This window comes from Borostomias antarcticus (genome assembly GCF_949987555.1).
Source record: "Borostomias antarcticus genome assembly, chromosome: 2".
Lineage (NCBI taxonomy): Eukaryota > Metazoa > Chordata > Actinopteri > Stomiiformes > Stomiidae > Borostomias > Borostomias antarcticus.
Genome location: NC_140235.1, coordinates 30,476,552 through 30,493,925, shown reverse-complemented (window position 1 = coordinate 30,493,925; position 17,374 = coordinate 30,476,552). Strand labels below are relative to the sequence as shown.

The following is a 17,374-nucleotide window of genomic DNA, read 5'->3' as shown; positions in this document are numbered from 1 at the left end:
ACGGCGGAGGGATCAAACTGTCCTCCTCCGCCGCGGTTCTCCCCGCGTTCCGCTGCCTCCGCCCTCCCTCCGCGGCTTGGCGGGCTCGTGTTTCTCTCCCTATGACACCAAATGATGAACGGCCCCGCGATTATTCGTGTTTTTGGATCGATATCTGCAGCGGTGTGACGATAACTAATGCGCCGGAGCATTGAGAGTGTGTCGATTGAATCAAAGCTCATTCGCGCTAATGGACCGTCCGTCAAAGTTTGGACGGGCCCCAAAGTAGGCTAGTGTTCGGGGAGCAAAAACTTTCATTATGCTGACTAGTTTATATTGCTAGGCTACACCCCACAACAACTCTTTCTTTGACTTCCTGAACATCTGTGTTTTTAAAGGTGTGCTCTATTTGTCAAAGATACTTTCCCCATGAGCCATGCATAGAGCACTGTATTTGAATAATGTTACCCTATCTCATCACCCTAATCCAATGTGAGCAACAATTTATTGCGCCATAAAGATAATAAAGGAGGCTCTGCCAGATCTGCTTGATGGTTCCACTAAAGGCTTTACCGTACCATCGGCACCAGAGTGGAAAAAGACATTAACACTACACCCTGTGTGTTTGTGTGTGTGTGTGTGTGTGTGCACATGTGTGTGCTGTGTTTATGTGCACGTGTGTGTGTTTAGGAGAAGAGTTGCTCTGAAGCGCTCAGCTGGGAGCATCCAGTCAGTGACCCCTGTCTCTCCAACTGTGTGGAGAGGACTCTCCAGTGTGTGTGTGTGAGAGAGAGAGAAGTACAACACGGAGAACAGAAGAGCATTGTGCTAGACCCAGCTCTCTCTCTCTGTCTCTCTCTCTCTGTCTCTCTCTCTCTCTCTCTGCTCCTGGTTCACGTTCTAAGTGCAGTGGAGACATGCTCTCACTCACGTACCATAGCGGGCCCTAAGGGGGACACCCAAATTGCAGCGGCCTTTGCACTGAGACAGACACACACACACACAGGGGAAGGTTGTAGCCCTGCTGTGGCCCTCCGACCACATGCACCTCAGAGGCACGGCTGAGGGGCCTCACTGGCTCCCTAGGACCTGTACTTAAAGTTCTCTCTCTAATTCATCCGTCAGCACAGTATTTGTTTTACTCCTAACATCAAAACATTGTATAAACGCTGTTCAAACACCAATTTACCACTATCAGACCTTCATAAGGATTCTAATCATAAACATAATGGACAAATGCAGGAAAGATAACATTTTATTTAAAGTGAAATTTCAATTAAAGAACATGTTTGGAAAATAATAATATGATACAGGGATCATTTCCTTCCATGCCTCAACTAATTATATCCTCATAATAATTACAGTTTTTCACTCTGCAAAATTGTTTAAGATATTGTATGATGCATTTCTCTATGTCTACAACATTGGTTCATAGCTGGGTTTCTATTTTTGCAAGCGTGCATTTTATTTATTCCCAAAAACATTTATAATTTACCAATCTAAATGAAACAGGGAGCTTAAAAAAGGTTACATTTGAATAAATATTACGGTAATACACATTTCAGGAGTTGACATTAATTTTTTCTTGTGAAAATGCATTTTTATTTCAAGCTTTTCAATTGCACTATTGCATCTTGGTGCACAGAATATACATAATACTGTGTGTTTCCTGTATTTCAAATTTATTTAATTTGTTTTGAAAGGACACAATTACTTTTCTCTTACTTTGTAGAAACACCAAAATGCCACCTTGCTTTCTTGACATTCAAGCTTGTTACTGTAGGCCTACTTGGAGAAATATATTTTATATCTAATATAAATCAAAAATGCATAGAAGAATAATACAAATATCAAGATAAACATGTGTTGTGTACTACATCAATAAAAGAAATACTGAAATCAATAATACTGTAGCAGAACAAAAGTAGTTTGATGTGCATCACACTGTGCAATATGAAATATTAGCTGTAGACTATGAATTCAAAAACCGAAATATAGGCCTACATCCATTTCATATGTAAAATGATTTGGTGTTATCATTGCTGAATTACACTTTTTTTCATTTCACCTCGGCCATTTCCACCATAATCACTGTATAATCATGTTAAGCCCCATTGTGAAAAGTCATATTTTCTCTCTTTTTTTTGTCTTTTCTTTTTTCTGTCTCAGCATGACGGCATTTTCCACAATCCAGTTTCATGGCGGAGCAGCAGGACGCTGAGTCCACAGGGACCCCACGGAGTGAGAGGTGAACCCCAGGTACCACACACCCCTCACGCCTCCCAACACACACACACACACACACACACACACTGAACCCAAACCACACCACCAGACCGCGGATGTCATGCTAAAAGCTGTGAGTACACGGTAAACGTGTGGCGGCCGTTCGTTTTCACCGACCCGTTCATTTGTATCTCTGTAGAAATGGAGGCCGCGCCTCCTCCCCTGCACCCCAAACCACGGAGGAGTCATTTTGTGTTGCGGCAGCCGAAGCCGAGCTCGCACTCTGACTCAGACGCCTCAACTAAAATGGAGAAGGGGGTTTCATTTTTGGGCGGAGGGGGGAGTCAGAGGGTGAGTCGCTACGGTGTGCACTAACAGACGCATATTCCTCTCAAACCCGAGCTCGCAGCGCCCTCTGCCTGCCGGTAGGCGAACTGCACCTTGGCCTCTCTCCCTTTCATAATCCTCTGCCCCGCGATGGTCTGGGAGCCAGGCCTCGCCCCGGCTCAACAGAATTTTAACAGAAACCATGAAAGCGAAAGCTTCTTTAAAGGCTTCATCAACTGTGACCAACCTCCATCAGCAGTAACCCATGTTATACAGGCCACAGTTATGACACCCTCAAAGAGCTGCCCCAGAGGAGACAGGCGACTGGGGGGGGGGGGGGGTGCGGCTGGCGGGGGGTGGAGGGGTGTTAGGGCCTTCAGAAGTTCCCCACCTTCCCTTGAACCTCAGCCGCACACCCGCGGTGGGAGGTGGACAGAGCCTGCTTTGAAAAATAACACCTTTGTGATTCCCCCAGTGTTTGGGTCTGGAGCGTGGTCTGCAGATGGTTGCTCCGGACAATCTCTCTCTCTCTCTCTCTCCCTCTCTCTCTCTCCCTCACTCTCTCTCTCTCTCTCTCTCTCTCTCTCTCTCTCTCTCACTCTCTCTCTCTCCCTCACTCTCTCTCTCTCTCTCTCTCACTGGGCGGTGATGAGGCAGCGCCTCGCTAAACACAGATGGAGAGAGGGAGAGAGAGAGACCTTTGAAATCATGCTCAGGATCATCCGCTGTTGTTCTGTAGCCGGAAACTTGGCGCCGTTTTTCAAGCGACTGCTCTCTGACTCGCCGCTGTGTAAAGCTGACACATTCACAGCGACGGAGAAGCTTTTGTGTCATTCACACGTACAAAGACCCCTTCAAGACACACGCAAAACATATTGCACATTTTTCTCAGCAGAATGATGCTGTTGACAAAAGGGACATCTTATACCATTCAGTTTACAGGTAATGCAGCATTTAAGTTCAAGATCTAATCAAAAATAGAGAGGCAACTAGAAATAGTTCCTGAAGAGCACAGACCTCTACCCATGAACGCATTTTGGAGAAGGGGCTGTCTGCGCACACACGTGCCTGCAAGCGGGAGATGTTTGGTATTGCTGCATCATTTGTAGGTGGAGAGCTTTATGCCAATCCAAACCCTGTGTCTCATGACCTTCCCATGATGAGATATGGCCGTTTCAATCCCCCCATTGACAATGAATGGGGGAAATTTTAAGCTCCTAGGTCCAAAAAATGAATGGAGGTGAATGGGCAGCTGTGTTTCGGCCGTTTCGTGGCGCCCCCCTCAGGCTGCAGCCAGCGGGGGGGGGGGGGGGGGGGGGGGGGGTTCGGTACACTCCAGGCTTTCTCCTCACAGTCTCCCCCCAGTCCAAATCCCGTGTGTCTCTAGCGCCCCCACATGGGGAGCTGTTTTGTTTTAATTCGTGGATCCGCCCCGTGATTATGTAATGGGTTCTAAGTCGGCCCATCCTACACCCCTCCACCGAGTTTCATGAAAATCGGTGTGATATTTTTTTGTGGCGTAATCCTGCTAACAAACAAACCAATAAACAAACAAACACGCCACCGAAAACATTATCTCTCGCCCTGTGCTAGCTGTATCCAGGGCTGAGGTAATAATCAATTCTGAAGGAAGACGGTGGTTGAGAATAACAGCAACACACAGGCTCACAGTCTCCACACCAGCACACAGCTGTACGCTGGAACATGCCCACGAATCGCAGTCAGCAGTCGAGTTTTGCATCTCCCTTACAAAAGCTATAATGAAAATTGCACATGGACTGAAATTAAGTGATATTAAATGGCGCCACCCATCATAATGCTCACACATGTCCCTAATGGGCGTGAGCCGAAAAAGCAAGGCGCCGTCCCAGGGAGGAACGAGTAGCCGGACAGCCAATGGGGAGCCGGCAGCAGGCTACGGGAGAGAATAAATCATGGTGGGCCCAGCGATGGTGACAGCGTTTTTCCCCCCATCTGGGGGAAGAGAACAGGCCGCTGAACTTCTAACCCCGGATTCTGAAAATCATTTTTATCTGCGGCTGACAGTCGGTAACCGGGGCTTGACAGCGCACTCCTGACGCCCGGTGACACTTTCCTGCGCCACAGCGGGTCCCGCTCCGCCCGGCCAGCTCGCTCTGCCAAGGTGATCGGCTGTTGTCCTGTTTTTCTTCCTCTTCTCTACTTGGCAGTCACCGAGGAGTTGTGGAGGGGCGGATGGGGGGTGGGGCCGGGGGGGTGATCCTTTTTCCAGCTCATTTGCTGCTTGCCCGTTTTGCTTTGTGCCGGTTTGGGTCGTCTGCGTCACGTCAAGCCCGACTGGGTCGGGTTCTGCCATATGGTGCTGCTGGTCATTTGTTCCTTTCATAAGTTCAGTGAAGTTCTCAGTTCTAATATTGTCTTGTTGTTACTCTGAATCTACTGTTTCTCGTTCCATCCTTACTGTACTTTTTCTACTACTGAAACGCCTAATTTCCCTCTAGGAGATCAAAGTCTCATTGTATCTTAATAAAGGCATAGTACGATATAGAAAAGTAATAATATTAGAAATTCTCTCAAAATTCTCAAATTAGATCAGATTATCAGACTACTATAAATACTGTTTGAGCATAACTTGATGTCAACATTCATGTCGGTGTGATATTACATGTGATATTACATGTGTTAAGACCCTTGTGTGTGTGCTTCATTTTACCCCCTTTTTAAAAGCCTGACTGTCCAGTTCAACCTCCGCCCGTTTCCTAACTGTAGCGCCTCGCTTCTGCTCTGGGGAGGGCAAGATGGCGGCTCTCCTCTCGCCTGCCCAAACAGCTGTGGTGGCTCTTTTGTGTTTTTCCAAGGGCCTGTTGCCCCCCTGCGCTATTCAGGGCTTTCTCACCACGTCTCACTCACTTCACACTCCCAGTGTTCCACATCGCAGGTCATAAATTAACCGGAGAGGTTGTGTGTGTGTGTGTGTGTGTGTGTGTGTGTGTGTGTGTGTGTGTGTGTGATGGATCAGTCAGGGCCTCATTTTCTGTTCACATGAACACACAGCCTACAGTATTCCATGTTGACGGAATAAAGGAACCAGAGCATCAAAGGACAGGACCGCGGCTACACCTCCCATATAATAGTAACTGTGGATGCGCTGCTCCAACGATGAAGCGCTCAGGGCTTATTCACTGGGGGCCGCACTGCTGTTGACACTATATGTTATTTTAATGAGTGTCACAGACAACAGTGGTTAATGTGGCCACTGCTCTGGCTTCGGGGGTGGGGGGAGTGTGTGTGTGTGTGTGTGTGGGGGGGGGGTGTTAGAAGATGGTGGCGGTGGTGACGGGTACCTGGATAACTCATCCCCGCCTCCCCCTTGTCAAAACAAGCCCTGCTCCACTTCATGGCGAACGTAGAAGCTACAGTACAGTAAAGGACTTCGCATCACGCTGTGTGGAGAATTCTGTGGAGTTTCTAATCTTGATCCGGCAAACCAAGAACATTCTCACACGCCATAGAATTTTTTTTTTACCCCATTGTTTAGATATCAGCAAGACTGATATCTCATTGAGATCCCACCATTCAGTCATCAAAAATCATATTGTGACGGAGACAAGGCCATTCAGGAGGGCTTCCATCTTGGACCCAGCAGTACATACTGTGACAATTACTTAATGTCATGAATAGGCGGCAATTTTCCACAGTTCAGTGCCTCGCATTGGAGTGTATTTCATGCCATTATCCCATTGTGATATACGGAAAGATCAAAATGCTGAAATATTATCTGTCACATGCGGCATCTAGTCAGCGATATCACAAAAACAGGCTATTGAAAGCCGTTAAATGGGCTCGTTGCGTGGGGCAGCGCACGGAGGCGGAGCCAAACGGACGCGTCCACGTCTCCCGCTCGCATCATACGCGTTTCTCTCCACATCCCATAATGCCCTCGTATCCAGCGGCGTTTGGACGGCGTCCAAAACAATTATAAAGTTGCCGTGGAAACAGAAAGCAGGGCCCGGTGCCAGGGCGAGGAGGCAGACTGTCTCTGCTCACATAACCGCATGGAAAGTCACACCACACAAAGAGCATGACAGGCCCACGGAAATGATGGACAAATAAAGAAAGAGAGATAGATAGAGAGAGAGAGAGAGAGAGAGAGAGAGAGAGAGAGAGAGACAATGTGTGTTGCAAGAGCAAGTAACATTCTCACAATTAAAAAAACCAATATCTACAGTATGCTGTATGCTATGTGTGTGTGTGTGTGTGTGTGTGTGTGTGTGTGTGTGTGTGTGTGTGTGTGTGTAATACAGCACTGCCTTCTTGCTCATCCGTGTGTGTGTGATGTGAAGATGCATGTGACCATATGGTGTGTGTGTGTGTGTGTGTGTGTGTGTGTGTGTGTGTGTGTGATGTGTAGATGCATGTGACCATACAGTGTGTGTGTGTGTGTGTGTTTGCGTGCATGCGTGTGTGTAATACAGCCCTGCCTTCTTGCTCATCCGTGTGTGTGTGATGTGTGTGTGTGTGATGTGTAGATGCATGTGACCTTACAGTGTGTGTGTGTGTGTGTGTGTGTGTGTGTGTGTGTGTGTGTGAGTGCGTGTGTGCGTGCGTGTGTGCGTGTGTGTTCATGAACATCAGAGCAGGGAGGTAACACACAGCCCTTCAGAGAGGGACCAGAGCAATGTTTTGCGTGGGACTGAAGTAATGTATTGTAACCTTATGCTAAGCTAATGAACAAGGGGATGAAAGCAGGGTAATGGAGGTGTTTTTCCATTCATCTTTGACCTCCTCATTATACGCTGGGTGTGACAGCCTCGTTAGGGGTGCACGAAAGATTACCCACGCAGGTGAAGTGCAGCACCTTCACGAAAATACGCGAACCCACAGTCAAACCTATGAACAAGTACATTGCTACAACGATAAGCAAATTAGTTTATGTGCGATGAACTGCACGCACGCGTACACTACTGCTAACCCAATAGGGGAAACTAGGACCACGCAGAAACACACACACACACACATGCACACACACTACCGCTCACCCGGTGGGTTGGGGCTTGGACCATGAACACAGGCACAATCTGAGGGGGTTTCAAAGACCCCACATGATTCTGTCTGTTTGCTCAGATGGTGTTTGAGAATGCCACCATTTCAAGGTTATGACATCACTTTTGTTTGATCTCGCAGATGAAAAAAAAGTTATGTTCTGTGTTTTTCATGAGCAGATTCACGCCCCATGGACTGATGCCCGACAGTATATTGTGTTAACCTGGCCTGTTAAACAATACAAACAAATACAATTTCAGAGTTTTATAAATACCTTATTCCTATAGTATAGACATATTGTTAATTGGCCATTCATGCTCATTTATAGGAGATGTTGACAGTGACACACTTTATTTCCTTTATCAGGCCATGGTAATCTGAATTAATGTGTCATTCATTAATCAAAGAGAATATGTTTAGTTTTCACTAACTAATGTCTTGTAGGATCTGTATGAAAATCATTTATTCTCATTAGTGCTCCTGAGAGAAATCAATGGTGTTTGAGTATACACAGGCCAACAATGGCATGCCTATTTGTAAGAGAGAGAGAGAGAGAGAGAGAGAAAGAAAGAGAGAGAGAGAGAGAGAGAGCAAAACTGTATGTGTGTGTGTGTGTGTGTGTGTGTGTGTGCGCGTGCGCGTGTCCTTGTGAAAGTGAAGTGAAAGTACTCTGAATTTGCAGTGTTTGCTGAAACATTAGATCATTTTTATGACTGTCCTCTTGTCTCATAAATAAACTCCTCCGTAACAACAAATGTATTGGCTCAGTACTAAAACATAGCTCAACACTGCCCTCCTGTGGTGAAAATCCCAGTTCCAGCCATCCATTCCTGAAGTAATCACTGATTCCTGATCATTTTAAAGAACTTTTTTGTGCATTGTTTGCATTCATCAATGTGATCCTGTCCTTTGCCCTAGCCGTTTTACAGAACGTATATCACCTTGGGTATGAAGCTGTATGTTAATTTTCACCATACCTCCGATAGTGTGTAATGTATTTTCCTACCTCACCATCAGGCCACAGTACGTCCGTCAACACGGGCGCCCCGTATGGAACAGTCCGTCACCTTTCCTGTTCACCCTCTACACCTCCGACTTCAGCCACAACTCTGGAGCATGCCACCTCAGAAGTTCTTGGATGACTCTTCTATTGTGGGCTGCATCAGGGCAGAAGATGAGAAGGAGTACAGGGATGTGATCAGGAGATTGCATTGAATGGTCTGAGGAGAACCAGCTCCAACTCAACATCAGCAGGACCAAGGAACTGGTGGTGGACTTCAGAAGGAACAAGAAGACTCCAACCCCCATCACCATCAAGGGGGAGGAAGTTCAGATGGTGAGCTGATACAAGTTCTTGGGAGTGCACCTGAACAACAAACTGGACTGGACTGACAACACTGAGGCCCTCTACAGGAAAGGACAGAGCAGACTGCTCTTCCTCAGGAAGCTCAGGTCCTTCGATGTGTGTAGCAGACTGCTGAGAATGTTCTACAAGTCTGTGGTAGCCAGAACACTGTTCTTTGCCGTGGCCTGCTGGGGAGGCAGCACCAGGTCTGAGGAGACCAACAAGCTGAACACGCTGGTGAGAAGGGTGTGTGTGTTGTGGGCCAACAACTGGACAGCCTGGAGACTGTGGTGGACAGGAGGATGAGGGACAAACTGAAGTCTATCCTAGACAACCCCTCCCATGTATGTATGTATGTATGTATGTATGTATGTATGTATGTATGTATGTATGTATGTATGTATGTATGTATGTATGTATGTATGTATGTATGAATATGTGCACTCCTATATATATATATATATATATATATAGGCCTATATATATATGGGCCATTCCAGAATTGGAGGACATTTTCAGTCCCAGCCATGAAATTTCATATAATATAAACATCACATTGTTATGTAATTTAAACTTGTCCTGAGACCAAACATAAATATAGTTGTTTAAAAATTTATTCTGAAATATTTCTTTAAATACCTAATAACTCTCATGCACCCCCCAAAACAGCATTTTGCTCTTGTCCCGCCTTCTTATTGACAAACTTGCATATCAAATATAACATTAAAAATATGTATTAAATTTACTTTTCTTGCTATTATTTTCTTGATCTATGTCTCTTATAATTGTTTTATTATTATTATGATTATTATGATTATTATTATTCACCAACATATTTTAAATAGTTGTAATAATAAACTTAAGTTGTGTCCCACAACATGCATGCAACCCTGTTACTTATTTAGCCTAGCAGAGGAAGAGAAAAAACTGTGAGTTACGTGTCACACAGGAAATGACATCATCAAGACATTAGCTAAAGAAATGGCAAGATCAAAGGTAAGTCCTCTCTTCAACTTTTCATATTTTTCAAATCTTTTCAGCCTTGATTGACTGTGTCACTCTAACTAATGTAACCCTGTTACTCATATTATTAGAATAAGACAAATATTTTTATACATTTTATTTTTTTACCTTCAGTCCCATTGGGTTCGGATAAGTGGGGTCCTACTGTAACTAGCCTATGTTTGACCTCGACCTTGATGCTAACAAACATTACTCAGCTAGCATCTGTTCCTGAGGTGAAAGCTAACATTAGCATGGATTTGCAACCTTGTTACCATAATTTGAGTTACCACCACTGTTACCACCCACCCTACCCCCCCACCACCCCCCTTAACCAACCCCCCCCAGTCACCCCCCAACCCCACCACCCACCGCCCCTACCCTACCACTCCCACCCCCCGACCCCACCCATCCCCCCTACCCCACCACCCACGCACCCCAACCACCCACCCCTACCCCCCACCTATCCCACCCCAACACCCCACCACCCCTACTCCCCCTTAACCCAACCCCAGTTACCCCATCACCCACCCCTCCTACCCCCCCCAACCTAACCCCCTCCCCCCCACCCCAATCCCATTCACCTACCCACCCCCCCACTGCCCTACCCCACTACACCAGCACCCACCCCCATACCCCCACCAGCACCCCCCCCAACCCCCCCCCCCCCCCAGGTAGCCTAAGCATGTTAAGTTAACCTTGTTACTTTGCACAACCCTGTTACTTTAATTTCATCCCTGTTACTATATCACTGATTAAATTAATATAATCCCATTTTATTTTAAATGAGTGAGTATTCATGGGGAATGTGACTTTCTTTACTTAATGGTATAAGGATTTACTGAAAAATATTTTAAAATATACTGTTTTCAGGTTCCTGAGTTTTGGTAATAGGGTTGCGCCAAGCATAGCACACACAGCAAATAAAACCTCCCATAAAAAGTGATGCCTGAGCTGGACCAATCACATTTTTGATGTTTGTTTTTTTTGCCTGTTTTTCTTAAATACATAACAGAAAATGGTAAAATAAATGGTCAGTTTTTCAAAAGTGTAGATGCCTAATTGTCCTCCAATTCTGGAATGACCCATTTATACAGGCTGGGTGTATATATGTACATCCATACATTTGTATTGTATTATATACTGTACACATGCTGTACATATGGATGTATATAGTCCCTGCTCTTCCTCTTTTTATGCTACTACTCTGTATCTAGTGTCTTTTTTCCAACCTTGCTGTAATTCACTGCTGAAATGCCAAATTTCCCCCTATAGGGGGACCAATAAAGTATCTATATTATCTTATTTCTGACTGTTTTTATTGTAATACTGTACAGATGCTTAAGACATGTCTCTATAATGTTCATATTGAAAAAAGAAAGGTTACACAAGAACATATATGTTAAAAATATGTTGTCTTGTTAAGTTGGCACAACTCTTGTGTATTTGACTGATTAGCACAGCCTGTCCTCTGCTGACTACAGGAGACTACCTTATTCTTCTTTTTCTGCATCCCTCTGTGTGTCTAATTGCCTCAAAAACCTCACCACCTAGTGTGAATGAATGAATGAATGAAAATTAATTGATGCATTTTTTCACTAGTATAATGCAACAGTCACTTATGAGTGGATGTATTCAATATATTTATTTACATTTTAACTAATTGGAAATGCTGGCGTTCATTATTGGAGTAGTATTAGTCTATTAACATGCTATTTAATCATGGGACATTTGATCCACTGAATGGGCAGAGGGAATATGTCTCCAAACAAGACTAGATATTTCCAAATCAAATTTCTATAACCCGGGAGGGTGAAGTTGAAAACACTGCATAATCCCTCGTGGGCTTAGAGAGCATTTGGGTTAGTACAAATGCACACTTGAAAAGTGGGTGGAGAACCGTCTTAACGTTTGAACATGTAGGTTAGCATTATCATGCCTGCCTGCTAACAGAACTGGAGCATGCGCTGTAAAATATTGATTAATACTTCCTGGCATTCATATCCTAGCCTGGCCACTGGCTGACAGGAGTGGGAAACACAATGACGTCGACCAATGAGATCATAGATTTATCACAGAGCTCTCGAGGTGGCCCGCTAGGCTAAATTTCACACACGGATAAACTGGTGAGTATTCCTAACCGATACTATTGCTGTATAATCGGACTAAATGCTACTATACTAACTGATTAAATTATTGCACTGGTTTATGGATGCAGCCTTTTATTAATCACTCAGAATAAACAGGCCCTGTCGCAGACGGAGCGTGTATATTGCTTGAGACTAATTACAGTCTGCAGGACAACATATAAAAACACGGAGAGGCTTTAAGCTTCAATTGGCATTATAATATTGCAATCATGTCACCTGGAACACTTGGCTTCGTGTCCATAGCCAAGTGTGTATCACAGCGCTAGGCTACCAAATAGGATTGCCGTTTGTTATTTGGATTGCTATTCTAACGAAGACAACAGACCCTTGTCTGATTATCTTTTAAGTTGAGCTACAGGGGGCATAGTACCCGTTCTTATCCAGCTCTCGCACTGAGCATTATATGTAGCCTGATCATATTGAGACATACAGCAGGCTGAAAATTACTATCATAATCATAATCATTAAATTATTATTGTGATTGCAAATTCCCATGCAGTAGAGTGCAAGTTTATAATCAGAGCGGTGCTTTATTTTTGTGAGTATGTCGTGCAAGTCAACATGAGATGGCGCTAGATCTCATTTTAGGATTATTTGGGTCAATTCCTTACAATAACGGTGTAATGAATCATTGACAGCTAGGTCATACCATCCCTGAGAAAATGAATATGTACTCAGTGCCCAGCCCGGGAATACCAGACTGTCCACCTGGACTGGAGTATCTAACACAAGTAAGTTCCAGTTGATGGTTGATTATATTCCTTCGATTGAGTGCAAGACAAAAACTAATTTGTGAATGTCTTCTTTCTCTTATTATGTAGGTCGATCAGCTACTCATAAAACAGAAAGTTGAACTTGTCGAAGGTGAGCACTGTTCTTGTTCGATTTGAGTGGTTTAGTTAATCTCTAATGGTATTCAATATGCCTTCATGGTTCATACTGTAGGTTAAAAGACAGATTATAAATATATAGCAAGGGCAGCATTTAAATAATTGGTGGATTCTGTGTGTTTTATGTGTGTGTGCATGCATATGCATGGTGTGAGGCCTTTATGTGTGTGTGTGTGTTTGTGTGTGTTTAATTGTGCGTGTGTGTGTATGTGTGCGTGTGTGCGACATGCGTGTGTGTGCGTGTCTGTGTGTGCATGCTTGTGTGCATGTGTGTGTGTGTGTGTGTGCGTCCATACAGCCCTCGTGGGCTTTGAGAGCAACAACAAGTATGAGGTGCGGAACGCCGTGGGTCAGAACGTGTTCTACGCCGTGGAGGAGAACGACTGTCTGAGTCGCCAGTGCTGTGGTCCGCTGAGATCCTTCACCATCCGCGTCCTCGACAACTTCGGACAGGAAGTCATCACCGTCAGCCGGCCCCTCAAGTGCATGTCCTGCTTCTTCCCCTGCTGTCTACAAGAGGTGAGCTGGTCAGTCTTTTGGGACTGTTATAGAGCTGGTCAGTCTTTTAGGACTGTTATAGAGCTGGTCAGTCTTTTGGGACTGCTTTAATAGTGCTGGTCAGTCTTTTGGGACTGTTATAGAGCTGGTCAGTCTTTTGGGACTGCTATAATAGAGCTGGTCAGTCTTTTAGGACTGTTATAATAGAGCTGGTCAGTCTTTTGGGACTGTTATAGAGCTGGTCAGTCTTTTGGGACTGCTATAATAGAGCTGGTCAGTCTTTTGGGACTGCTATAATAGAGCTGGTCAGTCTTTTAGGACTGCTATAATAGAGCTGGTCAGTCTTTTAGGACTGCTATAATAGAGCTGGTCAGTCTTTTAGGACTGCTATAATAGAGCTGGTCAGTCTTTTGGGACTGTTATAGAGCTGGTCAGTCTTTTGGGACTGCTATAATAGAGCTGGTCAGTCTTTTAGGACTGCTATAATAGAGCTGGTCAGTCTTTTGGGACTGCTATAATAGAGCTGGTCAGTCTTTTAGGACTGCTATAATAGAGCTGGTCAGTCTTTTGGGACTGTTATAGAGCTGGTCAGTCTTTTAGGACTGCTTTAATAGAGCTGGTCAGTCTTTTAGGACTGCTTTAATAGAGCTGGTCAGTCTTTTGGGACTGTTATAGAGCTGGTCAGTCTTTTGGGACTGCTATAATAGAGCTGGTCAGTCTTTTGGGACTGCTATATTAGCCTTCATCAACCCGCTCTTGAGGGTCATGATACTCCACTCTAAAAAAGGGTTCTCTACTGGAGAACCTTTATAGGAACCCCGTGTAAAAAACCCTGAGAGTAGAACAGAGGCCCCCCCAAAAGCTCTCCCTAACGGAAGTCTGTGACATATCTAATAAACTAATGCATGGTTATTGTTGTTGTTTTATGTGTGTGTCCTATAACTCACAGACATGTTTTTTTTTATTTATCCACTCATCCTTTCTACCTTTGTTTATATCTCGCCCTTTACCCCATCCCTATTTACTCCGACCCCCCCGGGGGCATCGACCAACCCGCTTCTCTTTCCCACAATCCCACGGCTCAGCTGGAGGTGCAGTCTCCCCCGGGCAACACGGTGGGCTATGTCATCCAGCAGTGGCACCCCTTCTCGCCAAAATTCATCGTGGAGAACGAAAACAGGGAACCCGTGCTTAGGATCCACGGGCCGTTCTGTGGCTGGAGCTGCCTTCCAGATGTGGACTTTGAGGTAAGTTATCCAAACATGGCTGGCCTAATGACATTTGTGAAAACAGAAGATGACATGGGTGTTCTGGGCCTCAGGACATTTCTATAAAGGGGACCTACCCCCTTCACTGAAACAGGACATGTGTTCCCAATCAGAGGGGATTGTGGGTATACAAAGGCCATCCCCCAGGTTGTTTTTTTGGTGTGGTACAATGCGGCTATTGTTGCATGTTTTAGCGGTTTTCTGTTCTTGGCTGAGAAGTTGATTTGCTTCAAGGATAAAGGACTCTCCCCAGACTGCGGTGAGCGAGTAGCTGAAGCATAATATTGCCAAAGCATAATATTGCCTCCCAAGTTGATTTGAATTCAATGACAGACGAAGCAATGAAATTGCATTTATGGTAATTTTGTGACCCTGGGCAAGAGATTCCGATTGTAAGTATTGTAATTATTGCCTCTCTCACATCATATTTATTTGATATACTGTACATCACACTGTCACATAGCCTATACTTTTCTAAGATTTATGTTTTATTATTTCCAGATCCTGACCATGGATGAGGTCAGTAAGATTGGGAAAATCAGTAAGCAGTGGACGGGTCTCCTGCGTGAGATGTTCACGGACACAGACAACTTTGGGATCCAGTTCCCCATGGATCTGGACGTGAAGATGAAGGCGGTGATGATCGGAGCCTGTTTCCTCATCGTGAGTATTTCCCTCATTGTCACTGTCTAACGTTTAACGCGATGTGGTCGATTCAAGCTGGTTTCAAACGAAAGATAATAGTTTTATTCTATGTTACGATTAGCAAAACGGACTCTGCACAGGAAGTGTTTCCTACGCGAGAGTGAGGGACTGGGACTCGAAAGTGATATCTTATAACGTGAAAAAGAAAGTGACATACAGTTTCAGGATGAAGAGGACAGGGAAGTGATGTCACAGAGCAAATGGTGGTTACTGATTCTCTTGGAACGGATGAGAAGGAAGTTTCACAGAGGTTGTAAAACAATAAACTTAGAGAAACTTAGAGAACATCAATCAAGTAGGAAAACAGAAAGGAACAAATTGGGGGTAACACATTGGTGTTACTTGGATTTCATGAACATCTCTCAAGCTTGACAAGCCCATCTGGAGCTGTTATTATTATCAGTCATACAAGCTGGCGTAATATAAACTCCTGTTATTAGCAATTAGTTCTGATACCCGTTGGAGCAATCAGTAATTGGCCATTTAGTCCATTGTAGGCAACTGGGACGCTGAGGCCGGAGCAGTATTTCTATTGGCTGGGGGCTTGGATCAGTATTTGATGTTAAAATCAGCCAAAATGTAAATTTATTAACAATCCAGCACTGTCATGGTCTGTCCTGGATCCCTGTGGATACCTGTGCCAAATATAAATGCTGTCATTTTAATTTCATTTCAAACCTTTATACTCGTAAAGCACTGAGGTTTCTATCATTTACAGAGTTGACGAGTTCACACAAATACACAAATAACAACAGAACAAATACAATACAAAATAATAATAATAATAATAATTAAAAACAGTTACAGGTCGAAGTACAAATGTCAAAAGCCATGGATTTAAACTCTGCAATTGAAGGAAGTACCTCAAGCTCTGTCAGGCCGACGGTGTCTGAAGAAAGTCTGGGTAGAGAGACGGACAGACGGACACACAGACAGACGGACACACAGACAGACGGACAGACAGAGACAGACGGACAGACAGACAGACGGACAGACAGACAGACAGACGGACGGACAGACGGACAGACGGACAGACGGACAGACGGACAGACGGACAGACAGACAGACAGACAGACGGACAGGCTGAGAGCAGCTTGTTCATGTGTGAGATTGTGAAAGCTGTGTAATCTCATGGCTGTTTCAGTGTTTTTCTCTTTCTCATACCGCTTGTCTTTAGGATTTCATGTTCTTTGAGAGCGCAAACAACTAGGAGCAGAGTGGACATCCTCAACCAGTGAATGGACTCTGCGGGTAGAAGGCCACATCGCCACCCTGATCAGCACATTCCCAGACACCCCCTGTTGGGTTCTTTGTGACGTGACTTGATCAGGATAAAGAAACGATATGTACCTATGATGTCGGAGGCACTGTAGCAGGTTAAAAGGAATACAGGTGAATATAGCTCCTATGGTAGTTGGTTAGTTGTAGTTTTAGCACCTCTGCTTGGGACACGCTGCTACTAAATCAGGCTACTCAGAACTGGAAGTACACAGTGAGGCGTTTCTTAGATACTGAATGTAAGGATGTCTTTGTGTGTGTGTGTGTTTGTGTGTGTGTGTTTGTGTGTGTGTGTGTGTGTGTGTGTGTGCGTGCGTGTGTGTGCATTGTGGGGCCCTGACCTGGGTTGAATAGAACCACCCATTCACCACATGATTGTGTCAAAACAGAATCAACACAACCTCCCATAAACAAGATGTGACATGCAAACAGCAGGGGGTGTGGCCATGATTCCTTCCACTGTAATTGTAAAGCTGTGTAGAAAGTGGACAACCACAAACAAACACATGTGTCTATTTTTGGTAGACAGGATATGAATAGAATATATGTAACGTATTGTTAGGTTATTTGTTGATGTCACCATGATTGAAAATGATTTTTGTTCAAACCTTTTAAACCGTGATGCAATCTGTTTATTTAATGGTTGTATTTGTTTATTTATTAAACTACTACTACTATGACTAC

General features: G+C 44.6%; 1 protein-coding gene across 1 annotated transcript; it reads left to right on the top strand.

Moving 5' to 3' along the window:
• Positions 1-12,713: 12,713 nt before the first annotated feature.
• Positions 12,714-16,622, top strand: LOC311322276 (phospholipid scramblase 2; the record flags this gene model as incomplete). Its single annotated transcript, XM_084454344.1, has 6 exons — positions 12,714-12,782; positions 12,873-12,915; positions 13,240-13,460; positions 14,525-14,686; positions 15,209-15,370; positions 16,590-16,622. The coding sequence occupies 6 exons, from the start codon at positions 12,714-12,716 to the stop codon at positions 16,620-16,622; spliced, it is 690 nt and encodes a 229-aa protein (XP_084310470.1).
• Between the last annotated feature and the right edge of the window lie 752 nt (positions 16,623-17,374).